The sequence below is a fragment of the Neomonachus schauinslandi genome, chromosome 11 (genome assembly GCF_002201575.2).
Source record: "Neomonachus schauinslandi chromosome 11, ASM220157v2, whole genome shotgun sequence".
Lineage (NCBI taxonomy): Eukaryota > Metazoa > Chordata > Mammalia > Carnivora > Phocidae > Neomonachus > Neomonachus schauinslandi.
Genome location: NC_058413.1, coordinates 13,700,581 through 13,712,927, shown reverse-complemented (window position 1 = coordinate 13,712,927; position 12,347 = coordinate 13,700,581). Strand labels below are relative to the sequence as shown.

Genomic DNA, 12,347 nt, shown 5'->3' with positions numbered 1-12,347 from the left:
CCCCTCTAGAACCCTCAGTTTGTTTCTCAGAGTCCATAGTCTCTCACCATTCATCTCCCCCTCCGATTCCCCCCCTTCATTTTTCCCTTCCTACTGTCATCTTTTTTTTTTTTTAACATATAATGTATTATTTGCTTCAGAGGTACAGATCTGTGATTCAACAGTCTTACACAATTCACAGCGCTCACCATAGCACATACCCTCCCCAATATCTATCACCCAGCCACCCCATCCCTCCCACCCCCACCACTCCAGCAACCCTCAGTATTATGCTGAGTGAAATAAGTCAATCAGAGAAAGACATGTATCATATGATCTCACTGATATGAGGAATTCTTAATCTCAGGAAACAAAATAAATCTTCCTTTCAATTTAAATTGTATCAATTAGGGATTTAAAAAAAATTATTAGTGTAATGCTATGAACACATCAGTGAGACTGAGTTGTCTTTCCAGTGGCTTTTGGAAAAGGTGCGGGTCCTTTATCTTCAACTTTCCTTTGTGCAGCTTCTATACAGTTGTCAACAGCACCATATCTGTTCTCCAGAGTGAGGGCAGGAAGGGAAATCCACAGGCTGATGGCACTCTGAGATGGAGTATGAATCTAGAACAATTGATCCTGAGGATGTCTGCTGATATAACTGGACCAGAATGATGAGGAATACATGGTCCGTAAAGATCTTTACTGCAAATGATCCCTCCCTGTCCCTGATGGTTATTTAAGCCTAGGCCAAAAGAAAAGATGTGCAGGAAGATTTAATCCAAGATGAACATACTAGAATAATATTTAAAAAACAAGTTTCTGTGTGAGTGTGTTTGTGTATGTGTGTGTGTTTGTGTGAGAGTGCATGAGTGTGTGTGTGTGTGTGTGTGTGTGAATTTGCAAAGGCTCCTTTGCATCAGTTTCGCAGGGGACACTCATGCATTTATTTAACAAATGTTTTAAATGACATTTGGACCTGAGCTTTGTAAATAATAAAGTAGAAATATTAGCGAACAATACTGGAAAGGGCGTTGCATTTGTGGAACTTTGAACAGAGAAGCCAAGTATGAAAAGATCCTTTTTGCAAACCAGGAATTGAACCTAGTATTACTCTTCCTTTGTTTGAACAGAAGACCAAGATCAATAATGACTCTTCCCACACTCAATTTAGTATAATGATAAATAATAGGAAAGATCTAGAAAGTTGTGTTGGTGAGACTATAGGAATGTATGTCAAAGGACCTCAGCTTCAATTTACAAGAATCTTTGAATAAATACCATTGGGTGAAAAATACAACTTCACCCAGAACATAATTTAGTTCTGATTGCTTTTTTCAGGACACCTTTCACATCCTTATTCCTTAAGCTGTAGATGAGTGGGTTTAACATAGGAATGACCACCGTGTAGAAGACAGAGGACATTTTGTCTGTGTCCATGGAGTAACTGGAGCTGGGTCGGGAATACATGAACAGGAGTGTGCTATGAAATATAGCCACTGTGGTTAAGTGGGAGGTGCATGTAGAGAAGGCTTTGCATCTCCCCTCAGCTGAGTTCATTCTAAGGATGGTAGTTATGATGTAGCTGTAGGAGAGGAGGACGGTGATGATGCTGCACCCCACCACACAACCAATGAAAGTGAACATCACTATCTCATTGATGGATGTATCTGAAGATGAGAGGGCTAGCAAGGGTGGGATGTCACAGAAAAAGTGATTGATGATATTGGAATTGCAGAATGACAATTGAAATGTGCAGCAGGTGTGGACTGCCGAATCCACTAGGCCCACAAAGTAGGCAAGGGACACGAGCTGGATGCAGATTTTCCTGGACATGACAATTGTATAAAGAGGTGGGTTACAAATGGCTACATACCTGTCATAAGCCATGACAGCCAACATGAGACATTCCACATCTGCAAAGACCCCGAAATAATACATCTGAATTGCACATAAATTATATGGAATCCTCTTTTGTTCAGATAAGAAGTCAGCCAGCATCTTGGGAGAGACAGTGAAGGAGTAGCAGACATCACAGAAAGACAGATTGCTCAGGAAATAATACATGGAGTCCAGCTGGAGTCCAGCTTGATCAGCAGGATCATCCCTAGATTGGCAATCACAGTTATGCCATAAACTAGCAGAAAGAGCACAAAGAGTCCCTGCTGTACATCTTTCCTGCCAGAGATTCCTAGGAGCATGAAGTCAGTAATCACAGTGCAGTTCTCAACAGCCATCGCTCAGATCTGGAATCCCTGCTTGTGAGAGATGGAAACAGAGCCAGGATTAGCATGATCTTACCATTTTAGCAGGTAAACTGCTGGTCTTATTTTTCTGTACTTAGGAAGAGAGACAAGCAATGTCAGGACTATTTAGGTGAAGCAGACTGCCCTGGAAATATATACAAATCAATATGAATGATTTGATAATTATATTACCTACATTCGTACAGCACTGTACAGAATTTGTAGCACACTTTTATTCAAATTAAAGCATGCTATTTGCATACCAACATATGTTGTATTTATGATAAGTTTTGCTAATTGTTTCTTCTATAAGGAAATTAATCTCCTCATTGTTTGAGGCAATAGTTCTTGCAATTATTTGGGCAGATAACCACGTGTTCAGCAAGGTATTTTTTTTTTTATGTCTAGTAGAAATATTGTTATATTCTGTAATAGAGAAGCATAACTGAGAGGCACAAGTAATGCCACCATCTTTTCCCCTTTTCCTAGGCATAAGTAATGAATATATTCCTTTATACGACATGCTTCTACTTCCCCAGGCATCACCACATGTCCTATCCAGTCTCAATAAACAAGGGATAGAGCCAGTCTGAGATTCAGGATCCACTGGAGAAGGGAGGGTGTGGTTGCTGAAGAACACGGTGGATGGTATCCATGAGCAATACTCTAAATTGGACAGACTGGAAAATGCCAGGGCTAACCATGCTCCCTTCTGACAGTTGCTGTTACTCAAGGGAGATTATGAAGAACATTTGGGCTCTAATCATAGAGATTCTGGTAACAGGTGACAGAGCAGCAAACGAGGGAGTGTGGTTTACTGTGTGAGTCTCTCTGCCCCAATTTACTAGAATTTTCATGGTCTATTCACCAATAGTTCAGATTTGTAAGAGGCATGTTAAAAATACTCATGTCCACAATCCTACACCCCAGAGAGATTAAAGTCTGAACTGTACCTTTCCCAACTTTCCTAGACTTTTTAATATTGTTTTATTTTATCCCTTTTACCTTTAAATATCTCTGAAATCTGCCTCCTTTTGCTTTAAAAAAATGGTGGTTGAGAGGTCAATTGATTTTTATGTTCCACTGTTTTATCTTACCCAAATCAATTATATTGTATGTAATCTCATACAAGTCCACCTCTGTTTGTGAGAATTTAGGAAAAGTGAAGATGAAGTTAGATGAAGATGAGATAAAAAAAATCTGAATAATGATCTAGTGATCAATGTGCAGGTCTCCAAACCCTTGGCTTAAACTCATTTAAATATCACTCCCTGTAGACACATCTTAAAAAAAAAAATGCTTTTAATAAATTTTTAAAGAATATATAAAAATACAAATAAGACATGAAAAACAATAAAAAAGTGACATCTGTGCAATCTATACTTGCTTTCTTTGTTTTCCCTGCTTTCTATGTGTATATTTATTTTAAATAAGTAGATCGATAAAAGAAATTGAGATGAAAGTTTGTATAACATATACACTTCTTTGGTTTTATATCATGTTTTCAGTTAAAAAAGGATTAGAAAAACACAAAAATTTATAGTAAAATCGGAAAAACAGCAAAAATTGTTAGTACCTGCCCCAGAATTACTGACCTCCTTTCCATGCAGTTCTTGATCAGGAGACAATGCTGATTGACCTGGATTATATAGTCATCTCTGAGTCTGGTCCCTGGGTGCTCAACACTTAGTCTCACAGGAATAAGCGAGATACCTTATACTGTGGTGGTTTATTTTCTGATATTTCGTTGGGGTAAGGTGATTGAACAAGAAATACAGACCTTTAAAAAAATTTGTGTACCTCTCTACCTTACCACCCAAAATTATACCTATTTTAGGATAGCAAAATGACTCCATTCAACAAGCATTCCTTATTTCTAATTCTCCAATCTCTATACTCTCCTAGAATTGATTTTTGTGATAATTTCATAATTTACAAAACAAATACACACGTATTCATGCCCAAGTACTTACACAGATACACAAACTCGTTCCCATTAAACGCATTCACCAAGTAAAGATTTCTGTAGAGACAGCAAAAAACCACTGACTGATATCACATTGCCTATCGATAACTATATTTTGTTGTCTACTGAATTTTTAATTTTTAAATAAGTGATGTCATTATATAAACATTATATATAAATAAGTATGATGAATACAGGCCATGCATTCCATTGTATTAATGTACATTAATTTATTCTATCTATCCTCTGCTAAATGACCACTTGATTTATTTTTTAAAAATTTTTTTAAGATTTTATTTATTTATTTGACAGAGAGAGACACAGCGAGAGTGGGAACACAAGCAGGGGGAGTGGGAGAGGGAGAAGCAGGCTTCCCGCTGAGCAGGGAGCCCAATGCGGGCCTCGATCCCAGGACCCTGGGATCATGACCTGAGCCGAAGGCAGACACTTAACGACTGAGCCACTCAGGCACCCCGACCACTTGATTTATATACAACTCTATATATCATAAAAACTTTGATATGAGTAAAAGTATACAAATATAATTTATCATATCCATATATTTTTATTTTTTATTTTTTTAAGATTTTCTTTATTTATTTAAGAGAGAGGGAGAGCACTTGCAGGAGCAGTGGGGAGGGCCAGAGGGAGAAGGAGAAGGAGCCTCCAGCTGAGCAGGGAGCCTGATGCGGGGCTCGATCCCAGGACACCGGGATCATGACCTGAGCCAAAGGCAAGATGCTTAACCTACTGAGCCACCCAGATGCCACCATATCCATATATTTTTTTAAAATAAATTCTATAAATGGTTTTTAAGAGCACAGAGATTGACCTTAAATAAAGGCAATTTTGACCTTTTTACCATAGTCAGATGTTTTATGTTATCTAATTATAGGCACATATTATGATGTATTTCATATGTATCACATGTCCTAACTGGTCTCTAACCACTTCATAACATGATACAGAAATTGAAACTGAGAGGTAATAAGTAAAGTTCTAGAGTCTCACTGAATCTACAGAAATTATTCACAACAGATTCCTGAATATAGTGTAGTGAAACAAATTTTGTCTTAAAAAACTAGCACTCTGAATCCTCTGGTAGAATGTGATAGTGTGTGTGTGTTAAAGTGACATTCAAAAATTCACAGATTTCCCAAAGACTTCCCAGATTTCTAATAGAACTGAGAGGCTGTTTAGTCCCACTTCTCCACCAAGGTAAGATCCCAAGGATAATGGAGGGCAGAAGTGTTGCCACATGGTAAGTAACCCAAATAACTTAAATTAGCTGGGTACTTGAACATTATTAATGTTGGAGAGTGATTTGAAAGCCCCCTGCATTGCACAATTCCATGAATCGAATAGAAAAGAAATTTTATTTCCTTGAACTTGTGCAACCTGGCAATTCAGAGGAATAATCTCTGTATTGTTTGTTTTCTGAGTCATAGTTTATCATGTTTGTGAATCATTGCTATGCACCCTACTGTATTCTTTAAATGTCTACTCTTGATTAATGTTACAAAAAATGTAAAAACATCACATATATTAGATTTTGAAGCAGGTAATTTAATTGCCACAAACTTGTAAGCGCAAAATTTGTGTAAACAAACAACGAAAAAGTAGGATGCAAAAAGCATCTACCAGTTTATGCATCTAATGCTTCAAGTATTTCTCCTGTAACCTCACCTGGAGTCAACAGAAACATAGGTTTTGCACTTTTTTTTTTTCACTTGTTTGTCTTTGTTGTTATAGAATTTCCCCTTACTTTCTATAAAACTAGATTACCCTTCAAGCAAAAGTCAATGAGATGAATATATTTTTTAATTTTTGGAAAAGTGATTTTCGTGACAATTGTTAATGCATTTTCCTAAATGTATTGTTATTCTTTGTGTGATAATCAAAATACTAAATATCGAATGTACTCCTCTGGGAAATATTGTTGAGACAACTCTCAAAGCTCCTAAATAATTGCCAATACCTTACCATCAGAGGAACTCAAGAAAATGATGTATTTGTGTTACCTCAGAGCTTTCCTACTGTTCTCTACCTCTCTTACGCATATTTGGAGGAGGGGCAGTCATCCTCGGTCACCTTCTGATTCCTTTCCATACTCATTTTTCCCGCAGGTCTGTCTGTCTGTCTGTCTGCAGGGAAGTCAAATCTCCTCAGGCTACACTCTGTTCATAGGGGAGCCAGACTTGAACTTCATAAACATGGTCTCCCCTCCAGACTACATAGTCTAATCCTAGTCCCCATTAGATCTGGAGTGTGTCTGGCAATAGGGTGCACAAAATTGGATAATCTAAATTAATTCCCAAAGGAATTTGTTTGTTAGTAGAGAGTAGCTTTCTTTAATTATGAGGGGAAAGACTAAAGGTAAAATTTAAGAAGTCAGAGACAGACAATTGGGAAAAAGTCTTTAACTAAAGAACTCCCTTGGTGTCACTGGTGCCCCTAAATATATCACTACATAGGAACTGTCTACTTTTAAACTCCTTCATTCAGGGGCACCTGGGTGGCTCAGGCAGTTGAACATCGGACTCTTGATTTTGGCTCAGGTCATGGTCTTGGGGTCGTGAGATCAAGCCCCGCTTAGAGCCCTGTGTTGGGCATGGAGCCTGCTTAAGATTCTCTCTCTCCCTCTCCCTCTGCCTCCCACCTCTCTCGCATGCTCTCTCTCTCTCTCAAAAACAAACCAACAACAACAAAAAAAAAACCCCAAACAAACCTTCCTTCAGATAATAGTTTTCTGGCCCTGAGTCATGGGCTGTTATGAATAAGTTCTGTGCATGATACTAGTACCAAGTTCACTAAGTCTTCCAATCACAAGGAAACAAGAAAATCAGGAGTTGTAGGATGCTAACATCTCTATTCTATAAGCAAGCAACCCATTTTTAGTAACATATAGGACAATTATTTAATGAAATATTTTCTAAAAGTTGCATGCTTTATTAATTTTACAGAAATATCTTGAAAACGTATAAAATAAACTGCCAGAGATTTAAAAAATTAATATGAAATTCTGCAGCTGTCTATAATCTGGTAGTAAATATCTTTAATTTAATTTTATTTTTTTTTAAAAGATTTTATTTATTTATTTGAGACAGAGAGAATGAGAGAGACAGAGAGCACATGAGAGGGGGGAGGGTCAGAGGGAGAAGCAGGCTCCCTGCCGAGCAGGGAGCCCGATGCGGGACTCGATCCCGGGACTCCAGGATCATGACCTGAGCCGAAGGCAGTCGCTTAACCAACTGAGCCACCCAGGCGCCCCAATATCTTTAATTTTAGAATGAGTTTTGAAGTTGTATGTGTATTATTTAAAAAAAATAGCTAGTGACTTTTCAGAATAAAAACATCCCTGCACACATAACCTAGACCAAAACACGAACATAACAGCATTCAGAGACTATGAGCCTTAACACCAATTGATGTCCAATATGATAGTTTAGTATTTTTTTTCATATATTGAAGTGAAATCATTTGGTCCGTAACCTTGTATGTCTTACACTCATTGTTATGTATATGATTCCCTCATGCTGTTGCACCTGGTGATCGTTTATTCACTCTCTTCACTGTTTGGTATCCCAATGAACAAACATACCCTATGTTATTGTCAATTTCTAAATAATGCTACTACGATCATTTTTGTACAAGCTTGGGATGTCCATAGTCACTCATTTGTATTGGATGTAGAGATAGGGATAGAATTTTGGGTCCAACTGTAGTAGATCCTGCCACACAGTTTTCCAAGGTTGTGCGTCAGTTCTGATCTCTGTTGTCGATGTCTGAGAGCTATTATTGTTTCACATCCACACAAGTACTTGATGTTAAGATCGTGAATCACTTTCATTTTGGCCATTATTTAGGTGGGTCAAGGTACAGCACTGAGGTTTTAATTTTTATCTACCTGAATACTAATAATGTTGTATCACCATTTCTGTGAAGTGTCTGTTAGATCCTGAATGCGGAATAGGAGGTCAGGAAAGAAGCCGTGTTTACAAGGACTCAGCCTTCTACTGCTCCTACTTTCTAGCCAATATCATTGCCATTCATGTCAAATCAGCCTTGAGACATAATGCCATTCCTTTGTATGAAGAGAAAGCCACTTGTTTGGTTTATTTACTTACCTTTTTAAAAAATATTTCCAATAGTGCAGATAGGTTTACACAGCAGAAGAACTAGAAGTGAGAGAAATCCTCTTTCCAGAGTGGGGGGTGAGGTCTAGTGAGGAAGAGCGAGTTGTTAAACACCACAGTGATTTCGAGTTGTATTCAATGTCAGGTTCACAGCATATTTCTGGAAAGGATTGTCCAAAGAGGTTTAAAGTTGCTGCCTCTGGTTTTCACACAGGAGCACCCACTTACTTGGTTATTGAGCTTTACCACTGTTGTATTCTAACACATGGTGCTAGACAGCCTACCACTAGTATGCATCTACCTGCTCACTGTGTTGTACAAATGCCCAAATCTACCATCACTATGTCATTTTTATCCTTAGGAATTCCAGTGCAAGGCTGAAGGAAAGGAGTCCAGATACAGGATCATGCCTATTATATCAATAGTCATTTGTAATATAATACTGGATAATGATTCTCTCATTAGTCCCTGGTGGCTATGTGAGAACCTTGTGATGTAGCCACACCGAGAGTAGAAGGCAACTGGTGAGGAAGGAAGTAAATGAGCCAGAATACACAAAAGTCTTTTAATATTTTTCCTATTTCTGTAGAATCCCATATGGAAGGGTTAGTTCAGGCCATCTGTCCCAAGTTCCTATTTAAGTCATGAGTCTACTAGTCAACATTCCTAGTGAGTAATTTTTTACTCTCTAATTACATAATTCAAGGAGATGAAGTCTACAATTAATTAAATTGGTTTCTTCCATTTTTAGACATACATTCATTGAGCTTAAGATATCTCATTTAATTGGTTTATGATTTCCTTCTCGTCAGTTCAGACTCATTAGATGTGATTGAAGAGGCCAATATGTAGATCAGATCAGTCTTTACATGATATTACTGTCCTATGTTATATGGAAGGACGATGGCATATTTACAACTTCTGAATTAGAAGCCTCTGATCCACTGAGACTCTGCTTTGTTTAGACTTTAATACATTTCAAAAAATGGCTTTTGCTATGTTGCTTCTCATAAGAAAGATTAGCAAGAAAAAATGGTACAAGTAGAGACTCTTAAAACATTTTTCCCCCAAAACACCTTCCCCATAGATTTTTTTTTTCACCACCATATTTTTCCCACAATCTGTCATAGTTTCCCACAAATACCATCTGCAACAGCAGAGGAGACTTTTGAGGTTTGCTTCTGAAATTATTTCACCAAGGACAATTATAATTACTTAAGGGGTACAATCTAATAGATACTTAAGTCATTTTGTCAGGGCACCTGGGTGGCTCAGTCGGTTGAGCATCAGCCTTCAGCTCAGGTTGTGATCCCGGGGTCCTGGGATGGAGCCCCGCGTCTGCTCGGTGGAGAACCTGCTTCTCCCTCTGCCTGCTGCTCCCCCTGCTTGTGCTCTCTCTCTCATTCTAGCTCTATCTCAAATAAATAAATAAAATCTTAAAAAAAAAAAGAATGTCATTGAGTCTTCCATGGTCCTGCAAACACACAACCATGTCCACTCTTTCTCAAGAAGCCTGCTTCCAGTGGTTGACAGAAAACTTGAGCAGAGACAAATGAAGAAGAGCACATCCAGAAAGTACACAGGCGAATTTTTTTTTTACTTCCCATGTTATTAATATAAGTATCTTTATAGGTTTTTTACTTTAGTATCCACAATCATTTTTATGCATTTTCTTAAAAGTTATTCACACACACCCACACAAGGCATACATTATACCCTCATTTAATTATGTTTTGACAAATATCTAATGAACATTCAAAAATGTTATCAAGTGTGTGGTTTTTATTATTTGTTTTTCCATTTTGTGTTCCAGACAAGATAAAGGAACTGATAAGAATGATTGATAAGAATTGATACTCAACCTGCAGCAAAGAATGTTCATGGTCTTATATTGGAGACAATGGTCAAATCAACTGAGCCATAGGTACAGTGATGCCTTGAGGAGAGTATTATTTGTAAACCACAAAGATGAGCATATAACCAGGACTGAGAAGGCAGAAGAAGGAAAGAAAAGCCAAGTGGAAGTGACTGAGTTGAATTTCAACATAAGGATGTACTTTGCCAGGACCCTCCACTTTGCACTTTTATCCTTCTCTTGTTGGACATTGCAGGGGAGCAGAATACACCACTTCAAAATATACCACTTTGGCTATTGGTCTTGTTGCTGATCCATCAGCATAGAATGCTTTCTCTACCTACATGTATCCTCAGCTGATCCCTGCTTATCTGTTAGATCCCAGATTATCTCCATTACCAGAAGCACTTTTCAATGTTCTTTACTATATTTGAACATTATGCATGGTTTTAGAGGCCTCAGTCTTTCTATTTTATGGCATAATTTCAGTTTATTATAAATAACTTGAATGATTAATTAATATTTGTCACTTCCATTAGATAATGAGATTCTTTAGCGTAAAACTACTGGATTAGCTATAAAATACAAAGTGGAATAGGTACTGAGAAAACTCTCAATAACATTTAGAAAATTCATTTCATTCATAAATGAAAGATTGAGGAAACAAATATTAGGCAAACTAGGAGTCCAGAAATTTTCAATTAAAGAGTACCAATACAAAGTCAAGACATAAAATGAACCATGGAGCACTTAGGGAATAACACATTTGGGTATGGCTGGAACATATTATAAATATTTCTTGGATCACACCACATTAGTAAAAACAATTTTAATTTTTATAAATTACAGTGTAAGTTTGGGAGAAAAATATGCACATGTAAGTTTTCAATGAAACCACTTTTTATTTTTAAGTTTTTTCAGGGCCTCTTTCACATCGTTACTCCTTAGGCTATAAATCAGAGGGTTTAGCATAGGAATCACAAGGGAGTAAAACAATGAGGTCATTTTGTCTTGATCAAAAGAGTAGGAAGAACTTGGCCGGAAATACATAAAGAGCAGAGTTCCCTGGAAAATCACAACAGCAGTTAAGTGGGAGGTGCGGGTGGAGAAAGCTTTGAACCTCCCCTCAGCAGAGTTGATCTTTATCACTGCTAGCATGATATAGCAATAAGACACACAAAGCCCTGACAGAGTATAGTTCAATGAAGCCAAAAATGGTGAATATCACTAACTCATTAACTTGTGTATCTGAGCGAGACAACAAGAGGAGAGGTAGGACATCACAGAAGAAATGGTTAATCACATTCGACCCACAGAAACATAACCGGAATGTTAGTATCGGATTTGCTGAAGCATCCACAATTCCCACCATGTAAACCCCAGCCACGAGCAAGGAGCACACTCTGCTGGACATGCTGACTGTATAGAGCAAGGGGTTGCTAATGGCCTTGTACCGATCAAAGGCCATCACTGTCAGAAGTAGACACTCAGAATCTACAAAGGAACAGCACACCAACCATTGCAGAGCACAGCCTTAGAAGGGAATTGACTTGTTCTTGGCTATGAAGCTTACCAGCATCTTGGGTCCAGCTGCTGTAGAATAACAGAAGTCACTGAAAGAGAGATGGTTGAGGAAGAAATACATGGGTGTGTGAAGGTGGGAATCCATTCTAATTAAAATGATCATCCCGAGGTTTGCAACAAGAATGATGAGGTAGACAATTAGAAATGTGATAAATAGAGTCGCTTTAACTCCAGGGTCATTGCTAATTCCCAAGAGAAGGAATTCATTCACAGAAGAGCAATTTTTTCCATCCATTTTTCTTGATTCTTCTAAAATGCTACAGAAATGATTAAGAAATGGTTTAGGTATGACTATGTAAAACTGTACATTTGCTAATGAAGGTTATTCCAAAACATCCTACTTTATAAGACATAAAATGAACGAATCTGCCACTAGATTGCAGATTATTACCCAAAGGAAGTAAGTAAAAATATATTAATTTACAATTTTCTACATATTTGACTCCTCATTTTTTCACATGGAAGGTTTTTGTTCATCATTCTTTAAATTTGGTGACTTGGAAACCTACCTGTGATGAGCAAGTCTTTCTGTGCTTGCCCCTGGTAGCTGAATACCACAGACAGATTGCATTTTGTTTTTA

The 12,347-nt window shown here is 37.7% G+C and overlaps 2 protein-coding genes across 2 annotated transcripts; both read right to left on the bottom strand.

Moving 5' to 3' along the window:
• Positions 1-1,281: 1,281 nt before the first annotated feature.
• Positions 1,282-2,216, bottom strand: LOC110576106 (olfactory receptor 5W2-like). Its single transcript, XM_021685199.2, is given in 2 exon segments — positions 1,282-2,054; positions 2,057-2,216. Coding segments are annotated over 2 exon segments (933 nt in total).
• An 8,851-nt stretch (positions 2,217-11,067) lies between these two features.
• LOC110575797 (olfactory receptor-like protein OLF2) lies at positions 11,068-12,001 on the bottom strand. Its single transcript, XM_021684830.1, is given in 2 exon segments — positions 11,068-11,377; positions 11,379-12,001. Coding segments are annotated over 2 exon segments (933 nt in total).
• Positions 12,002-12,347: the final 346 nt, after the last annotated feature.